At 43.6% G+C, this 20,142-nt stretch overlaps 1 protein-coding gene across 2 annotated transcripts in view; it reads right to left on the bottom strand.

Annotated features, from left to right (window-relative positions):
* Positions 1–20,142, bottom strand: part of Fam171a1 (family with sequence similarity 171 member A1) — a 120,758-nt gene that overhangs the window by 37,461 nt on the left and 63,155 nt on the right. The window contains exons 2-3 of one of the 2 annotated variants that reach the window (XM_020171582.2): positions 17,592–17,819; positions 10,158–10,250 (exon numbers count right to left, since the gene is read on the bottom strand). In XM_020171582.2, coding sequence (XP_020027171.2) covers positions 10,158–10,250; positions 17,592–17,819 — 321 coding nt within the window. Of the gene's footprint in view, positions 1–10,157; positions 10,251–14,295; positions 16,937–17,591; positions 17,820–20,142 lie in introns of those variants that run through there. The other variant, XM_074056602.1, reaches the window with a different exon arrangement.

Raw genomic sequence — 20,142 nt, 5'->3', positions numbered from 1 at the left:
TAATTGAGTATTACTTTAAATCTGTTATTCAATAGGCAAATGCCTTCTCTCTTTCAACCCTGCATGCTGGAAATGTTGACAGCTGGTTATATAATCTGCAAATCCCATGACCATTTCTTAGCCTCCATCCTTTCTGACCTCTTCACAATGGTCCACACTGTTAGCCACCCCCGCCCATGAATCCCTCCTTCTTGCCATTCATGGTCCTGCACTCCAGTTCTCTTCTGCTTTTTCCTTTGCAAGTACTTTCTTTCTCCTTCTGCCTCTAGACAAGATAGCTCCCAAAGGACTGCCAACCATTGCCTTGCCATTTTACTAATCTCTCCTTAATGATTCTCTTCCAAAGCCACAACTTTGTCACTGTCCTCTATAGCTCTGGGCTCTTGTATAAGCTTCATACCTGCATTTTCCTCTATCTTCTAGAGACTTCTACCCAGATGCCCATCTGCCACACCAAAACCATTACCTACTTTCTCATTTAGTGATCCCATGTTCTCCCCAACATCCAGCTTCAATCCCAGGTCAGCATCATCATTTTCCCTTTCTAAAATCTTGCACATTCCTTCAAATGCCAAGACTGGCTAGTCTTCCTTTGTCAGCCTTTCTTGCCTTGTCCTTTCCTACCTTTCTGCCGCCACTCTATGTTACACTGTGTTACTCTTTGCCTCAATGAGTACAAAAGTCTCCCAACTATCCTCTCTGCTTCAACTTTAGCCCCCTTTCCATTTCACCTACTGACACATTGCCTGTTCTAAGATGCCACTCTGATCATGTCCTTTCCTTGCTTAGAAACCATCAATATACCAAATTAACAATGATGACAAAAACAACAGCAAAAATAAGTAGACCAATATAGACCCAAATCACTACTTTATCTCTCATAAATGAAGAACGATTAGTGCTTTAGAACTTATAAAGCTCCTTATGTATAATAGTTACAACAACCAATGAAGAAGGAACTCTCTCCAGTTTTCATGGGTGAGAAAATGAGAGGTCAAAGAGTTTAAGTAACTTGGCCAAAGTCAATCAATCTGCTTATAAAAGGTAGAAATCTTGAAATTCACTTTCTGCATCCCTTCCTATTACATCATGCCTACCTCAAAATAGGTGCTCTACTTATGACCAATTAGCCCCAACCATCTGGCCAAACAGGACCACACAGCTTTGTTTCTGTACATGTGCTCATGCTTGTCCATATGTCCAAAATTTCTTCCTGTTGATTCTGCATATTCCGTATACCATCCAAATGCATTTCAAGTGCCTCCTCTTCTAGATAGCCTGTTTTGATCCCATCCTAAGCTCTAAGCTCTATTTATACCACTCTTATAACCCTGACCACACTGTGCTTTGTATGTGTTCATGTGAGTATTTGAATATCTCCTTAATGAGGTACCATGAGAAAATGACATGGGTGGTGGAGTTACTGAACTCCAGGTTTAGACCTTCCCTCTGTTAATGGCAAATGGTGTTTCCAGAAGACCTTGGTTCTCGCATTCTGGCATGGAAGAATCCAAGCAGAATGTGTGGGTGTAATGTTAGGGAAAGGGAAATACAAAGGGAGCATGGTGGGAAGCAGGTGGAGTCTTTCAGCAGAGAGAGAACATGCTTTTCTTTTTCAGGTGCTTTAAAAACCTATGCCAACCTATGGGAAAGGGCAGACCCAGGAGATTCCCATGCAATAATCAATGAGTGGGGAGGGGCACGGGTGGTTCCTGGCCAGGTGTAGTGGTCTGGGCCATCCCTGGGCAACCTACTTAAGCCCCAAACTTTTCCTACTTCTAGCCTGCCTCAAATATGGTTTCTTCCACACCAGAACACAAGAACCATGGTCTTCTGGAAACACCGTTTGCCATTATCATCTCTACTACCTTCCAGTTGAATGATTTTTTCACTTCAAATTCTTTTGTCATTAAAATGGGTGTGAATCACACTTGTCTCATAATATGGGTCTTGTGAGGTTAGTTCAGAAGACGTATGTATGGAGCCTAACAGTGCCTCCTGGTACATAATAGGATACTTTTCCATCTCCTCTTCCCTTTTAGACTGAAGTACTTTAAAGGCAGGTGTTCTGTGCATGCACTGCACCATGTCCTGTATGTATCAGCTGCCCAGCAATACTTTTTTGAACTAAATGAGATGAGCTACACCTGGCAACTCGCTATGTTCCAAAAATGCTTTCCCTTTGTTCCAACTAGATTAGGACCAGTGACACTCTGGGCCGGGTAATTCTTTGTCATCTTGTGCATTGTAGCATGTTCAATGGCCTCTGCCCACTCAATGTCAATAGCAGCCCCCAATGTGTGACAATCAAAATGTCTCTAGACACTGCTAAACATCCCTAGGGTACAACATCACCACAATGGAGAACTACTCACTACATATTTTGAACATCTTTATAAAAATCCAAACAACATCTACCGAGTCTCCTGAATAGTAGATATAGGATATTTGAAGAGGAAAAGGTCAAAGTCTTCGTATTCCCTGAACTTAAGAGTAGAGAAGGCAGCCAAAGAAATGGTTTAAATGTCCTAGTGCCTCAAGTCCACGAATAAAAGAGAAATGACAAAAATATAAGATTAACTTTAATAGTTAGTGATAGACTGTCCAGGCAAAAAGAAGTTCCCAAGGTATGATCTATCTTGAAGGCCACAAAGAGGCAGATGAGACCAGGCAGTGCATATGAAAGTGCAGACATGTGAGGCAGCCTTGGGTGTGTGTGCGAGGATGCTGAGAATATATGTCTGAGTCAAGGGTAAACTCTCAGGGCCCAAGGGCTGAGGATGAGGCTTATCAAGGGCTGGGACTTGACAAGGCTGTGAAGCACAGTAAGTGGAAGGAGAACAATGCTTTCTGCCAGCAGGCGGCCAAAGTGGAGCCAGACTAATGCTGAGGCTGCTGTGAAGAGGTTCAAGTGAGAAATGACAGAGGTCCAAATAAAGACAGTGGCCCTGATGGGTCAACATAGAACTGAAAGCCATTTCTGGAATAAGAGGTAGGCAGGGGAGTGAGGACCTATGAAGGAGGCTGAAAAGAAATGAACAAAGTGAAAGGCAGAGATGGTAGATAAGAAGAAATGAGATTCAAGAAGGAAGAAATGCGTAAGGTTGTAAAGTGGGTTGAGTCTGGTGGGTTGAGGACTGAAAGGGGTGGCTGCATCTAGCAACTCCAGCTCTGCTGAACTCAGCAGGAAAAAGAAATTGCTAAAGAATAGCACATGTGTGTAGTATGGGAAGACATCTTCAAAGTTAGGAAGGGAAAGGAAATGAGAAGGCTGTAACCTGAAGGAGAAACAGGGTGTCAGAAGGGTTTCTCTTGGCTTGGCAAAGCCTAAAGAGCTGAGAAAGAGCTGGAAGAGAATGAAGGAAGATTCTACATGGATAGAGGAAGGCTGGAGAGGAGAAGGTCAGGAATTGGGCCCAGTGGGAATGTAAAGAGGCTCATGGAGGGGCAGAGAACTGCAGGAGGAACATTATTTCCATATCCCATAGAAGAGGGAGCAGAAAGAAGGCAATCTATGGTACTTTCCCCCAAAGGCCTCTATTTTCTCTCTGAAGCAAGCAGCAAGGTCGCTGCCAAGGGAGGGGCATGAAAGTGGGATGGGAGAGCCTTCAGACAGCTGCCATTGGGAACAAAAAAAGAAGTATTTAGGAAAGAGTGAAGAAGTCTAGTCAAGGATGGAAACCACTAATCTAGGTGGTGCCAGTCGGCCTACTGATACAGTAGCCGGGAGCAGTCAGGGGCATCCTTACTATATCTCCTGAGGCACCATGAAGGCCTCTGGGAGCTAGAGCATCAGGCTGGCTTCTCAGTCTAGATTCTTTCATCCCTCACCAGTAATCATCTCGGGAGTAACTTCTAGATTCTCCTCCAAAACCTTTACCCAAGAGATTTCAACTGAATGTGTTCCTCTACAAAGTATAAAACACTAAGAAAACAATTCATATAAAATAATTCCCCAGTGTTCTCTCTTTCCATCCTCCTAACATCTCACTGAGAAATCTGAAGGAAATCTGCCAGCATTTTTCAACAATGAGCACATTTTCAATTACAGCCTATGCTGGGGGAAATTCCTATCGCTGACCACTTGGTTGGTCTGTCCACTTCTCTTCACTGTTAAAAGACAGTTCCAGACTTCCTTTCTTTATAAAACAGTACGAACACTGACAGCAAAATCACTTTCCTCAGACTAGGTAGAGTTATATAGCATGCTTGCAATGGCTGTTGGCTGCTAAGGCCAGTTCTATTGGAAGCATGCATTTTTTAATTCTTTTTTTATTTTATTTTTATCACTTTACATTTACTCACATGTGTATACACTGTTTGTCTCCTCCCCCCAACCCCTAGCCCCTGGCTACCAGCCTCTTGTATCTGATTTTGTCGGAAGCATGCATTTTTGAGTAGCTCAAATTTGCAGGCATGCTAGATAACCTTATTTAGTCTGAAGAGAGAATTGTTTTATTGGTGTATAGGGTAAGAATTTGCATAAATACCATACATTCTAAATTTACAGAGAAGAAAATAAGTGGATAGCCTTTTTATTTTTGTAGAAAAACTCTCATTATCATGAGTTGATTAGCTATTTTATTTGGTTGTCAACATTTTAAAGGAAAAACTTCAACCTTCTTGAATTGTTGAGCATCTGCCTGGCCAGAACAATGGCCTCTTTTTTCCTTCTCTCCTGGTATCTCCATCAATCCAATGGCTTTTGTTCTTTTAAAGCTTTTCCTTTAGGGTCACATAAAACAACGCAGCATCATCTGACACTTCATGTACTGTGGGTGAAGCTTCATAAGTGAAGTGTCATCATACTCCCTACTCCTTTCCCAGGACTGGCTGACATATCACACCATCCAGGCAGCATGCTCAAAGTCACCTGGCTTAAAGCATTTATGTTTCTTTGTAGGAAAGAATTTATTTTGTTCCTCCTCTAAACTCATTGAAAAATAATAAGGGGAAGTAAATGTGAGCAGCTTGAGAACAAAAACCTCAAATAATCATTCATAAATTCAGTATTACATTGAGTTTGTGCGCAGAACTATATTAAGTAAATGGTGGCAAAGACTTCACTTATTTAACTGCATATGGCTTTCCTTCCGACTAGTAAGAAGTCTTAAATAAATCCATCCATTATATTACCGCCATGCCTCAACTCTACTGAGAAAAGAGACGGTAAAAACATGATTAAACTCATGGAATGGTTAAAAATTAACCAAATGTAATTTTTAAGAAGCTGGCATGGAAATGAGATTATAGAAAGGAAGAAATGATTCTCAGCTAGTTTGTGGTTAGCTACAGGAGGCAGGGATATAATACACTGAATAAATGAACTGTAACAAAAACTACCTGAATGACTTACCCCCTTGGGATTATTCGTAATGCAACCATCCTTCTTGTTTCACACACAGAGAAAGAGCTATTCAAGTTCTCTCTCTCTCTCTCTCTCTCTCTCTCTCTCTCTCTCTCTCTCTCTCTGTGTGTGTGTGTGTGTGTGAAAGAAAACTGACCATGGAATAAGTAGTATACATAGGAGAGACACAAAGTGACCAGATTTTAAGATATTTTTCCCTCTGTATCTGTTTACTCAACTGTTCAATGAACCACTCACTGGGTACGTTACGTGTTATGAGGCAGGCAAAGAGCCTGGCTCTAGAGGAACCAAGATGATGATAACATAGTCCTCACCCTTCAGGTTTTAAAATTTAATTGGTGAGAAAAGGTATACCACCAAATATGACAGAAAAGGAGATGTCATGAAAATATCCAGCATCCCCAGAGGGAGGGTTGTTTGTAAGGACACAAGGGGAGATGAGGAGACAGGGACTATGGGCACTTGAAGACAGGAGCCAGAGGGCATGGAAATTCTAGGGGCTTGTGCGGCTGGTACTAGACTTGGGCAGCTCTAGGATGACCAGGTAGGAGTGTGTGGGACTCACTCGAATGCTGTGTCTTTGTCACAATGCTATTAACCCTCAGTTAGCTTCTTTTCAATCCGATACCAGGTGACTTTCTCTGTTTCCTCAGCCATTCTGTTTTCCTCTAACTGGCTTACAGGTGGCCTTGCCAGGACCCAGGCCCAGGCTGCACCTCATGACTGTTCAGCTACAATTCTCACCTCTCTTGGGTACTTAGTTCAATCCCAGTAAGAGGAAGAGAGACCAGAGCAGCTGGCTTCAGCCAGGTCTCAATCCCTGGCCACTCTCTGGGCTGGTAACCATGTGTCAGTGTCTACACTAGACCCAATGGCCACAGCCTGGAGGGATAGGGTCAAATGATCCAAGCCCCTTCACAGCCGAGGTTGTAGGGCAAGGCAGGTGGCATGATTCCCATCTGCAGTGGAGATACAGGAAGGACCTGGAAAATGTGACATTTAAGCTGGCTTTGCTGTTTCCATTTGGGATGTCCCAGATGGAAAACAGTAAAAGAGATTCAGTTAGTCTAGAACACAGCACATGAAGTATTAGGTCACGTCCGGATCACACTGGCCTGTGAGAGCTTGATAAGGGCCCTAGATTTTGTTCCACAGGCAAAGGGGAGCCAAGAAGGAAGAGAAAGGAATTGAGCTCAGCCTCAGGAGGAATAAATATGTAGTTCAGTGTGTATTAGAAAGGAGAGACGTAAGGCAGGAAGTCTCTCTTTCTCCTGCTGAAGGCCAGCACCAGTGGGGGGCACCTGTGGAGATCCACCAGGGCTAAGTGCGTGCCTGGGTCCTGTCAGTGCAAATGGGCACAGAAAATAATGAAATTGCGTGTAGGCATAGGGACATTGACTGTGAAATGAATCAGGATGTTAAGACAATGCAGCTCACTGTAACAATATTTGACTCATGGGGATACAAGAAGGGGAGATGAAGGTCATATATAATTGCTACATGGGAAAAGGGTGGCTGCTTACTGATGGCATTATGACAGGGACTCTGGGATCCTTCGTATACCCCCCTCAGAGCAACAAGAGGAGACAGCTGGGTGTCAGGGCTGGCAGGTGACAGTGAGTTGTTGATGAGGCAGCCAAGGAGAGGTCAGGCAGCCACAACGGAATAGTGTGGCTACTGCTCTGTACCCTAGAGGTTAACCCTGGCCACAAACGCCTCTTTAAGAACAGAACTACTCCAAGGGAAGAGGATAGAAAAGGTATTACTCCTTTTCTCTTTTAGACACTTAATAATGATAAATGTAGGTACAATGAGTATCACAAATGATTGTGAGGGGTAAGAGAAGAGGCTGACAACAACCATGTGGGGCCCAAAAGCTATGTGTGGAGGGCAGTGGGGGCAGCAGGCTGCTTTGTGGGAAACCGTGTGTTTCACGCTGCAACATTGTCCCTTTATCAACAATGACCCCTGGATAACTGTGGCAGCCACCAGAGGCTCTGGGCAATGGTATTGTCCAGTCCTTTACAGTAAAGAGTTTCAATTTTATTCCAAGTACCATGGAAAAATCACTGAAGAACTGAAGCAGATGCCTTGATAGCTTTGAGATTGCCTTGTGAGAACCAGCATGTGCGTTTAGCAAGAGTGGGAGCAGAATCACCAGTTAAAAACCTTCTTCAGTGCTTGGAGGGAACACGGGGGTGTCTTGGATGCCTGAGGTGGAAACAGGGATAGAGAGAAGAAGTTGGACAGAGGAGTGAGATGTGAGAATAATCAAGAATAATTTGTGAAGTTTCTGCCTGGTCAAGTTCAGTATGTGTTTACATCATTATTGAGCTACAATGAGGACAAAACCAATCAAGAGCTCTGTGTGTTCATGTGAAGCTGGAGACGACCATTAGGCATCGAAGTGGAGATGCCAAATAAGCAGCTACCTTAGAGCCTCCATCACAGGGGAGGCTGGGCTCTGCTGGAAAGAGGGAATTAGGAGTAGTCAGCACCTAAGGAACACTGAAATTGGGAGGTCTGGATGAGATCTTCCAGGGAAAAGAAGGGAAAGAAGTGCAGGCCCAGGACAGGCATTGGAGTATCCCAAGGAATGATCAAGACACAGGAAGAAAGAAAATCCAAGCACGATGTCATAGAAGTGAAGGAAGATAGTTTCAAGACAGAGTGACTGTCAAGGGTAATGTCCTTGAGGTTGAGCAATATGGAGCCTCATAGCAAAGCTAACTAAAAAAAAAAAAAAAAAAAAAAGAATAGTACCAAGGCTAAGGATTTAGGCCACAGTGTGATTATGGAAGACTCAGGCCCAGTGTTGCTCTCTCTTAGGGATATAAGATGATTTATAGATTTTACTGTGCAGATGACACTAAAATCTATATTTCTATTCCCGTTTTTTTCTCCCAAACTCAAGTCATAAATGCTGCCAGATACTTTTGCTTCTTTCCTTTCAAATTCTAAGAACAGTAGCTGCATGTTAAACTCTTTGTATATCACCACAGCCCTTAATAATGAAGGAATGAGTGAGTTCACCTCATTCTTTTTTTTTTCCTCCCCAGTACTGGCGTGTGAACTCAGGGCCTACACCTTGAGCCACACCACCAGTGCAGTTTATTGGACATAACTGTGCTCACTCCATTCTGTGGCTGGGGCCATGACAAACTCAGCCTGCAGTTTATTTGACATAGCTGTGCTTATGTACTCTGCTCTCCACACACCAGTCCTTTTCCGTGAAGGGTTTTTTCAAGATAGGGTCTTGTGAACTCTTTGCCCAGGCTGGCTTTGAACCACAATCCTCCTGATCTCTACCTCCTGAGTAGCTAGGATGACAGGTGTGAGCCACTGGTGTTTTTTTTTTTTGCGGGCACTGGTGTTTGAACTCAAGGCCTCATGCTTACTATGCAGGTACACACCACTTGAGCCCCATCTCCAGACCCTTTTGCTTTAGTTATTTATTTGTTGTTTTTGGTGGTACTGGGGTCTGAACTCAGAGCCCTACACTTGCTAGGCAGGCACTCTATGACTTGCACCATACCAGCCCTTTTGCTTTAGTTATTTTTTTCAAATAAAAAATTTGAATCAATCCTCCTATTGATGTTTCCTATACAGCTGGGATGACAGGCGTGTACCACCATCCTGGCTTATTTGTTAAGATGGGGTCGTGCTAACTTTTTGCCTGGGCTGGCCTAGAACTGTAATCCTCACATTCTCCATCTCTTGAGTAGTTGGAATTACAGTTGTGAGTCACCATGCCTGGTCAAATTCACCTCATCTGCAAATGGCATAGGAATTTGCTTTGGTAGTGAGCAATGGGTGTAACATGGCATTAGAATTAAAGAACATAGTGATCCCTTAGTATGTGCAAACCATTGGTTCCAGGACCCCCGTGGATACCAAAATCTACAAATGCTCACGTTCCTTAAATAAAATGGCACAGTGTTTACACAGAACCTGCGCACATCTTCCTGTGTAGTTTAAGTCACTTCTAGACTACTTACAATACCTAATACAATGTGAGTGCTATGCAAACAGCTGCCATATTTATCAGCTAGAGAATAACGGCAAGAAATGCGGCTGTTTGGTAGTGACATAAAAATAAGATTTTTTCCAAATTTGGTCAAATCCATAGGTGCAGAACACACAAACCTCTGCACAAGGAGGGCCAAATGTTAACTAAAAAATTAACTCAGTACCAGAAAATATGACTCTCAGGCCTATGATCAAAGAGGAATAAATAATCTCAGCACAGGAATATGTTGTATACAAGTATTGTTTCCAATTCCAACCCCAATCGTAAGAACAAAACAAGTTCCTTGAAATTTTTCTATGAACTCTGTAGGAGCCAAGACAGGGGTAGAGGGAGGACATATTTATAGACATCACATGACAGGCAAAAGAGAGGGCAAAGCCACACTCAAATGCTTATTAGCCTTTGCAAGTAACCGCGTCTGCTAGTAAATGCAGCCCAGGAGTGCCCTGGACTGCAACCCAAATGGGATCAACAATCTCTCCTTTGGTGAAGAAAGACAGACAGCAGGAGACAGACAGGGCAGCCCCATCTCGTCCTTCTCATGCTTCAAGCATAGGCCTGAAAGATATCAGATTACATTCAACCGATAGTCTGACTGAAATTCAGATATGCTTTACTCTCACAGGGACAACACACATTATGTCCCAGCTGTGGACAAATTCACTGCTGTGTCTATCCGACAATAAGTGGGTCCCTCATAAGATTGTAGTAGCTTGCCCAAGAGGCACTGTCCCTTCTCTTTTTAAATATTAAACATACCTTGGAATCCTGATACTATTTGGACGACATCTTCATAGACCATGAGAGTAGCAGATCTTTCTGGAAGCAAGCCAAGGCTCAGTGAAGAAAATACTGCGGGAACAAAAAAAATGGACATATGGGAACTTTGACATTTAATCCAAAGGTCCACTCCAAATTTCTGAGAAGTCTGTATTCTTAGAATTCTCTGACTTCAAATCTATCAATGGCATTGATTTTCAATATGATTTCTGAAAGACCTTCAAAATGCCACGAGGATATTGCAAGCGCTCATATAAAAACTGCTCGTTCAACAATAGTCCACTTTAAAGACCATGTGACCCAGTAATTCCACTCCTAGGTACAAACCCGAGGACTGAAACATGTTAATGAGAAACTTGGACATGAATGTTCCTGTAGCATTGCTCATAATAGCAAAAACAGTGGGAACAACCCAAGTAAACTTCTGCCAACTACTGGATGGATAAGGTGTGGTGTAGACATTCAAGGGAATATTATTCATCCAAAAAAAGGAAGGCAGTACTGATACATGTTATAACATGGATGGATTTTGAAAACTTTACACCAAATGAGAGAAGTCAGATACAAAGGCCAATCTGATTCACTTATATGCAATGTCCAGAATAGACAAATCCAGAGAGACAGAAAGTAAATTAGTGGTTGCCAGGAGCTGGAAGGGGTTGGGAACAGTTAGTCCTGAGGGTCACAGAATTTTAAGGGGATGATTAAACATGGTGCAAGTAAAAAGTAGAGATGTGGTAGTTGTACATGCTTGTAAAGTGCACACTTTAAAAGGGTTGCATGAATTATATTTCAAGTACAAAAATGAACCCCTCCAAAAGAGTTTACAAAAAGAATTTGCCATGGAGATTCAAAGTTGAGAGAAAAGTTCAGACAAGCTGGGGGAGGGAGGAGTAGAAGAAACTGCTACAAGGCTGTTGGGAGTTCCCATCTCTTCCCACCTGCCTGGTCAAGGATTGTACCACAGGTTAGCCAGGACTAGAAGGCGGAACTCTAAGTTGAGTAAGTCATCCATGGACACTTCAAATGTTATCTTAACCTTTAAGAGTGACCTTTCAGTTGATGGCAAAGGGTACCTGATGACCAGGAGGAAGGGGAGGATTGTTGTGGAGGGTGTTGCCTGCAAGAAGCACCTCACTTTCAAGTGCAGGGCGTGTCACACTTCACGCCTCTCTAGGTGCTGCTCCATCCCAGAGTTCCCCAGAGCCTGGAGGCGTTTTCTAGGCCCCAAACACCTCTGTGCTAAAACCACCTGCAATCCTCCTTTGAGAACTATATGTCCATGCCAGAGTTTTGAAAACTTTTCTCACCTAAAATATGTGACCTTTCCATATATAGGACAACCACTCTGGCAAACTTTTTCTTAAACCTTATTTCTCAGAGGAGAAAAAATGATTTCTTGTGTACACCAGGGGCTTCCTGGAGCAGGGGGGCAGGTCAGGGCAGGGACTGTGGACCCAAATCCACCAAGTACCCAGAGGGTGGGATGTGGCAGAGAGGCCCTTAGAGTTTTGAGTGGATGGTATTTGTACCCACCCTATAGAGGGTGCTGACTGATGCACAGAGACCTCTTCATTTCAAGTAGACCACTGTGCATGCTAGACAAAATCTCTACCATTGAACTATATCCCTAGCTACTTGTCTTTTGATAATTAGAGAGAAAAGAACATCTTGCTGTACTTTGGTAGAGGCAGGGAGACTTCTTGGAGTGGAAAACAGCCCAGCTGTTTTATAAGATATCAGATGAGCTTGCCACATGGAATGATGGTAAAATATATCTCAGACAGAGAGGGTGAAAACACCAGACTTCTTCAGGGAATACCAAACTTCCTGGGGTGGCTAGCTCACTACATAGGTAAGGGAGAAGTAGCTAGGGGAGGAGGCAGTGTGTGTCTTTTACTTCCCTTAGGCCACCAAAGGCTTTAGGCAGGCTCATAACATAGCCAGGCACATGTGTTTTAAGACACAGTGCTCAGTATGCAGCAGGTGGTTTGAAGAAGTAGATTATTAACCTGGCCAGAGGTTGCATTAATAGTTCTGAACCATCACAGAATGGACTGCATCTTATATAGTTAACATTTATGCTTATCTATTTAGGTGAAGGGTGTTCTCAGATTCCCCCTTCCCAGTCTAACCCCCTGGCATGAAAGAAAAAAAAAAATCCAACACATCTTCTAGAAGCTATTGTTAAGGATAAAAAAAGAAATCCATTCTAATAGCTCTTAAGAGTGTCTATCCAAACTAAAATACTGCACACAGGTAATAACGCAAGCATTTTTAGTTTCAAGTTTTCACCCTATTTTAGAAGAGGCTCCTAGTTCTTCTCTCTTCCTTGCCCAATTATTTGGAATATCAAAAAAGTTTTAGTGGTTCACTTCTAAAAATATGCACCGAAACAATAGTTTACTCTGCTTTTGACAAGAGGCCAGTCTAAATTTTGGTCACTCTTCCTGCTAGATACTACTTAAGAGAATCTTTGTTATGCTGAAACGGCAAATAAAGCAAACTAACCAAAGACATGGGAAGGTCCTTGGAAAAATTTCAGGCCAATTAATCTGATTTTAGAAACAAGAAACATAGGCTGAGAAAGTCGTGGTGGGCATGGGGCCAGCCTAGGCCTCAGGTGTCTTCATACCATGTCCAAAACTCTTTCAATTAAACTATGTTGTCCCATTATTTGACTCACTGAAGAAAATGGATGTTACAGAAATGGTTTCCTTTACTAAATTATCATATTAATGGAGTCATCAAAGTGAATGTGATTGAACATAGTCCATCCACTAAACGTCCATCCATTGAACATGTGGAAATGGATTCCACATTTGCAAATACTCTTCCCTGCTTAAGTTTACTTGTCATCCCCAAATTAATACTCTCAGTGCTCGATATGCCCAAATTAATATGCCAAAAATTTAAGTCTCCTCATGCACCCTTTCCAAGAGGAGGCCAGACAGGGCAACACCATGCTTTCTTGTTTCAGCTCTCATTCTATAAATATCCTCTTCTTCATCTGTACGGTGCCCAGTTTCTCATAGTTTTGTGCTTTTATTGGTGATTTCACTATCGAAAATGGCTCCCAGGTTTAGTGCTGAAGTGAGAGCTAGTGGCTATGCATGGCAAGGTTGTGATGTGCCTTACAGAGAAAATATGGTGACAGATAAGCTTCCTTGAGGCCTAAGTTATACTGCTGTGTGCTCTGAATGCAATGCCAATGAATCAACTATTTATATTAAATGAGGGGCCTTAAACACACAATCACATCAAAGGTATGTATTGATCAGTTAATGAAAATGTTGTGACCAGAGGCTCCTGGGAACTTACTTTTGTGCTTCCCTTATAGGAGGATTCAGTATTTGCTGATCCCAGTTCGAGGACTTTATAGACAGAAACTCCTGAGAATAATGTATACTGACTGTACTTTGTATGGCAGTAATCCCAATACAGGCAGACACTGTCTAAAATCCCGACTTCTCAGTGGAAAAGGCAGCGGTCAAATTTTTCTTCTACTTGGAACCCAAAAAAGACAGCCTTTCCTCTTCTGCTGGACCTCCCCTCGTTCTGTTCTAGGTCCACTGATATCAATTCTTTTGTGCAAGTCAGTTTTTTTTTTTCAGTACTAGATTTGAACTCAGGGCTTTGTGCTTGGCTAGGCAGGTGCTCTACCACTTGAGCCATACCTTTTGACTTTGTTTTTGAGCTAAAAGTTTGGTACATTTGCCCAGGGTTGGCACTGAATTCGTAATTTTCTTGCTTCCATCTCCCAAGTTATTGGGATTACAGAAATGAGCCACCACACCTAACTCAGTCCATAATTTTGACTGCAAACTAAATCTCTAGCTCAGACCTCTTTGTTGAATTCCACTGCATTTCAGACTAAAGGCTAGATATAGGCACTGAAACCATGTATAGCCTAAAGTAAGCTTATCATCAACCCCAACCCCGGCACCAGCTCCTCTCCTCCATTTCCCTGACCCCCATTTATACCTCCATCCACATCTGCTCTGCCCCAGCCTGGAGCCTGGGGAAAGGTACACACAAGGAGGCAGGAAGGGAATGTCTTTTACTTCCTGCACCAGCTCAACAGGGAAACATGGTGTAGCCAGTATCCAATGCTCACCTCCTGTGCTCATGGGTTCCATCTCCTCTTCCACCAGCCAGAAACCTGAAGTCCAATTGGTATTTCTTCTATTCCGTCCTCTCCCTTGTCTTGTTCCTATCCATTCTCCAAAACTTTCTGGGTTGTGTTTGCTAGATATTTCTCAGGTTTATCCCTTTTCTTTTAAACTTTTCTTAAGTGATTGCCTCAGTTACATCTCCATCAAATCCACTTTACATAGTTTACAGGGCAGGGGTTTCAAACTTTAGTGAGTATTTTTATCCACGAGTATCTGGTGGAGGGAGTGACAGGATTGCTGGTTTTTATAGTTTGAATATGAACATCCCCCATAGGCTTATGTGTTGAATGCTTAGTCCCTAGCTGGTGGCACTATTTTGGGAGGTTGTGGAAACTTCAGAAGGTGGGGTCTAGCTGGAAGAAGTTAGGTTACTATGGGGCAGGTCCTTGGGGATATCTGGTCCTTGGCTCCCTGTCTCACTCTGATTCCTGATTCCTGTCTGACATGAGGTGAACAGCCTCTGCCACCATGATGTACTGCTTCACGACAGGCCCAGAAACAGGGCCACCCACCATTGACTGAACCCTCGGAAATCTTTCCTTCTTTAAGTTGTTATGTCAGGCATTCTGTCACAGCAAGGAGAAATACTGATCAACACACTTGTTAAAATACAGATTCCTGAGACAGACTTTCCAGACTGAATGGCCAATTTCTGGAATCTCTGTTTTTCTAAGCACACTCTGATGCTGGCATCCATTAACCTCAAGATTCAGTTCCCCTCAGCCCATCCCCTCCAGAAAGCCCTCATTCACTCACCTGTTCTCTCCCAGCATCCTGTACATACATCTATCCATAAGTCTATCACAGCACTTGCATGATAGCTGATTTTGTATGTCAGCTTGATTAAACTGAGGACTATCCAGAGAGCTAATAAAGCAGTATGCATTCTCAGTCATTGCACTGTTTAATGTCAAAGTTTCAGCAGGCACTGAGCCTGTACCTCTTCTGCTGAAAGGGACACCCAGGTGGTTCAGCATTTAGTTAGAATGACTAGGCTTCCCCAGGTGTGTCTGGCAAGGTGCTGGAAACAACTGGCCTGTGAGTGGGTGGACTGATGGGGCGGGGAGATCTGCTTTTGGTATGGGTGGGCACCATCTAAACTTCTGGGAGTCCAGATAAAACCAAAAGGCCAAAAAAGGGCGAATCCTTCTGGAGCTGGGACACCCTCCTGCTGTTGGACATCAGAACTCCAGATTCTCTGGTTTTTGAACTCTGGAACTCATACTAATGGCCCCAGGCTCTTGGGTCTTCATCTCAGACTGACAGTTACATTACCGATGTCCTTGGCTCTGGGGTCACTGAAGTTGAACTAAGCTATGTGATCAGCTTCTCTGGTTCTCCAGCCTGAGACACTTTATCATGAGACTTCTCAGCCTCCATAATTGAGTGATTCAATTTCTTTAATAAACCCCATGTAATCTCTCTACTCATATTGGTTCTGTCTCTCTGAAGAATCCTGAATAAAACAGCCTGTGTGATGGAAACTGCTTCTGTGACTGACTTCATAAGCAAACCAGCAACTCTGCAGATCAGGGCTCTGGATCTGCAGTCTTGGTGCCCAGGAACTGTCTCACACACAGTAGATATTCCATAATGTAAAGTGAAAGAACGAGAATTGTGTGACTGTGGAATGATGCTGGGGCTTTTTAAGACAGAAAAAGTACTTCCAGGTACGGCCATGTGTCCTCAGGAACACCAGGGTCCCTGAGAGAGCATGTCTAACTGTGCTGTGGGTCAGAGCTGAGCACTAACACTGGTATTTTGCTGGGCAGTACCCTTAAGGCTATATGCTTATTGACCAGCTATTGTGTGTTAGGTAATGTAATTTAGTTTACCTATTCTAAATAATTTGTCATCAGAACTAATCTACAAGGCAGTCTTCACTCCATTTTATAGAGAATGGCATGGAAGCTAGAGGGGTTTGGCCACAGAGTGGGGGCTAGAGCTCAGCTCAGTTGGTTTCCAAAGTTTACACTTCCTCCACAACACAGCAGCATCTCCCTCCAACTCTTAGCCCCAGCCCTGCCATTCCCTAATCTTGGTGCCAACATGTAACATGTGATTAAAAACTGCTTTTGCTGAGGAACACTGACTCCTTACTTGAGCCCACGAATTAACTAAAGGTAGGAAGCAGTTAGACAAATTGTGATGATCCTTTACCATAGACATGGGGAAAATGGAACTGGGAATATAAAAGGGAAAAACTTTTGGTGTAGCCAGCTTGCATGCTGGCCAGTTTACTTTGCTTGTTATTCAAACTGACATTTTCCCCCCTTTGTCTGTCTGTCTCTCTCTCTCCATGCAGGAGAGACCAAGGTTAACATACTTTATTCTTCAATTAAACCAGGAAGTCTTCTATCCCTTATCTCTCTCTGACCACCAGAAGAAATAATCTGTCAGGCAAGACATACAGCTTCAGAGATGTGGCACCACGGCACCTAGAGAACCAAGGCCAGTACTTATTGTGGGAAATGCACTTTGTCACATACTTGAACTGAGCCCCTGAACTCTCCTTTAAAAAAACAGACATTTTCCCTCAGGAATGGAATGACAGAACTTTGAGAGGCTGACTCTCCCTGTCTTCCTCTTCATCTGATGGATAATAAACCTTATTTCCTTTTACTAAAAACCTTCTCTTGTTATGAATTGGCATTGAGGCCAGGGGACTGGCTTACTGATAATGTGGTCAAGGCACCAGATGGAGCTGGGGTGAGGGACAGAGAGGGACCTACCCCAACCTAAGCTGGATCTGTGCCAGGTGCTGCATTTGCTCCTGATGGTGGACACCTGGCTTTGATGTGGTGACTGGCAGGAAACAGGAAAGAAACAGTCTCTTGATGCCTCCCCACCCCTTTGGACATCCTTGCACTTGGGCATCTGGTGTGACAGCTGAGAAACAGGGCCCAGGAAGTGGATGATGACGTGGCATGCTACAGCACGGTCAAAGCCCACCCTACTAGTTATCATCAACAAGGTGGAAAATGGCCTGTTGCTAAAATGAGCAGAACTGAAGCTTTTCACTCTGCTGTGTGTGCATGAGACAGCAGAGCCCCAGCCAGCTTCACACACTGACTCTGCCTTTCCTCCTTGTAACAGGGTCTCAAAGGGCAAAGCAGGGAGTTGACAGATTTCACCAGCTGTCTGACTCACACCTTCAAAACTGCTTCTGTGTCTGACTCCATCATCACTTGCCTATATCACTGTACGCTGTTTTAGAGAAAGATGAAGAAGGCCTTACCGGGTAATCGGATGGGCTTCCATGGGGCAGATTTTGGCACGTAGGCATGCTTTGTGGCGGTAACGATCAACTGATTGCCCAGCTTATACTGGAATTTGATGAAGGAGACACCATCCGTCCCCGATGTGCCAGAGGCGATAGAGACCTGGTTGGCAAAGATCTCTATGAGTGCATCTGTGATGGGCTGATGGGTGCTGGCGTCACTAATGTGCACCTTCAGTGTCACCTCTGGAAAAGAAAAAGCAGAAAGAACCACTGCTGTCAATGGGGAAACATTAATTGCAATTCTGCTACTGACCCTGATAGGAAGTCAGAGGTAGGCTCTGCCAGAAAATCTAGGTCTGCTTCTTTAAGACGGGTATTTTGACCAAGAGCATTGCCTTCTTAGAGATTCCCTTGTATTTCATATGACTTCCTACTTCTTTCAAACCCACTGGTCATCACAAGCTGCTCTCTTCTGTATGCCTTCCTGATTCACTCCAACAAATAATTGAGAGATAAATTCTACCCCTTTAACACACTGGGCAACAAGTACAATACTCTTTCACGCTTCCCAGAGCTGCTGGCAAACAGCCCAAACAGAGTTCAGGCCACCAGAGAAGGGACATGGCAGGCTGTGAGATTTGCAGCTGTGCTCTACAACGGTCCTGGCAATTGTGGACCTAAGTAGCCCACCATGGTTGTGCTGGTTCTCATGAAGACTAGACTGAAGAGTAGTCAAAAATATCTCTAAAAGGGGGACCCAAAGAATGGGACAGAGGTGAGAAGAATGAAAAAAAATACAAAATACACATGTGAAAAGACAGGAAGTCATCAATAAGGCTGGCAAAAGCAGGTAGCGAAGGTGAGAATGGACAGATCCAATTGCTAAAACATGAGAATGGAATGGATGACTTCCACTGAACTTGGGAGAGATATTTACTGGATTTTTACTCTGTGCCTAGAACTATTGCCGTTACAGCCAGGGTGACGAAGAAGACATGTGAGTAATCAGACAAGTGCTGTGGCAGCAGAGGAATGGCATGTGCAATGGCTCAGAGGCAAGACAAGGCCACACTTCCTGGAGAAATGACAGCAGGTTCTCCAAGCTGGATGGAGAGCATAAGGGGCCAATGCATAAGGTGGGGCCTGGGCAATCAGTGGCCAGGTCACTCACAGCCTTATGAGCAACCCAAAAGGATTCTTCATTGTTTTGGGCCATGGGAAGCCCCACAGGTTTTAGGAAGGGCATGAGAACCAAATTCATGTAGAAACACCTGGATCTGGGGGAAGAACGGGCTGGGGGAGAGGCAAGTCTGGAGACTAAGCATTCAGTTAAGAGCTCTTTGTAACAATCCAGGAAAGACATGATGGTGGACCAGACTCCAGCCTCATGATGGACATCAGTTAAAGGAGATCAATTCTAGAACTAGATGGAGAACAAATCAGAAGTGTCTCTTGCTCCAGTAAACCCTTTTTGCTTAGGTAGGAAGGGATTGGATGGTGCTGGGTAACATAAAATCACCTAGCCACTTATAGGCACTACTTGTACAAGTTGAGCTGCCTCTGATCTGAAAGCCTTGGTGACTTGGGGTGGGGAATAGAAGTGGGAATGGCCAGGGAGGGTAGAGGTTGTTGGGTATGGAGTAGCCTGGGAGCAAGGATGAGGGTGGAGTGTCAGGTTGGTCCCCCAGGTACTGCACAGTGGGATACACTCTGGAGGTTTACTGCAATTAGCGTGCTAGCTTTGAATCTCAGCTCCACCAGGGACTAGACATGTGGCCTTGGGCAAATTATTTATGCTCTCCAGGTCTCAGTTTCCCCATCTGTAAACTGGGGATACCCACAGTTTACAGGTGGAGATCATTGTGCATGCACTCAGTACGTGCTGGAGGCTACCAGGGTCGGGCTCAGAGAAGGGAGGTAGATGGTACAAAAGGGAGGGGTGAAACATCCTGCTTGGGGAGTGTTAAGACCTTTATATTCAGAGTTCTAGGGATGGAGTGCAGTTCAGTGATGGAGTGCATACTTAGTAAAAAAAAAAAAGAAAGAAAAAAGAAAAAGTTGGTTTTTTTTTCAGTTTGTCTTAAACTGGAGTAACTAAGTAGAATAAATGGTTCAAGAACACCTACCTTTGTAATTTTCTGACTGTTTAATGATACTTAAAGCAACCTTTTCAACACTGCAAATTTCATTTAGTCAATCATTTTCTCACCCATTTTTTTCACATGCTGATTTAATAAATTCCTTGAGCAGATGATTATAGAATATGGCTAAAGAATCCAGGATCTGGGCCTGAGAGTATAGCTCAATGGCTTGTTTAGCATGTAGGAGGCCCTGAGTTTGCTTTGTAGCACTGCCCACGCCCTGCACCCCCACCCACCCCCCAAAAACAAAAACAAAAACCTAGACGTAGGTAATGTAGACATGCCCCAAATAGATCCTTGAAATCTTTTAGAAAGAAAGAAAGAAATGCTACAGAAACTGAATCGGCTACTTCATATTATAGGAGGAGAAACCCAATACCAAAGAATAGAATGATAAAATCAACATGAAAATCAAGGCTGTGACA

Source organism: Castor canadensis, chromosome 15, assembly GCF_047511655.1.
Source record: "Castor canadensis chromosome 15, mCasCan1.hap1v2, whole genome shotgun sequence".
Taxonomy (NCBI): domain Eukaryota; kingdom Metazoa; phylum Chordata; class Mammalia; order Rodentia; family Castoridae; genus Castor; species Castor canadensis.
The sequence above is the reverse complement of the archived record's forward strand: the minus strand, read 5'-3'. Positions and strand labels throughout refer to the sequence as shown.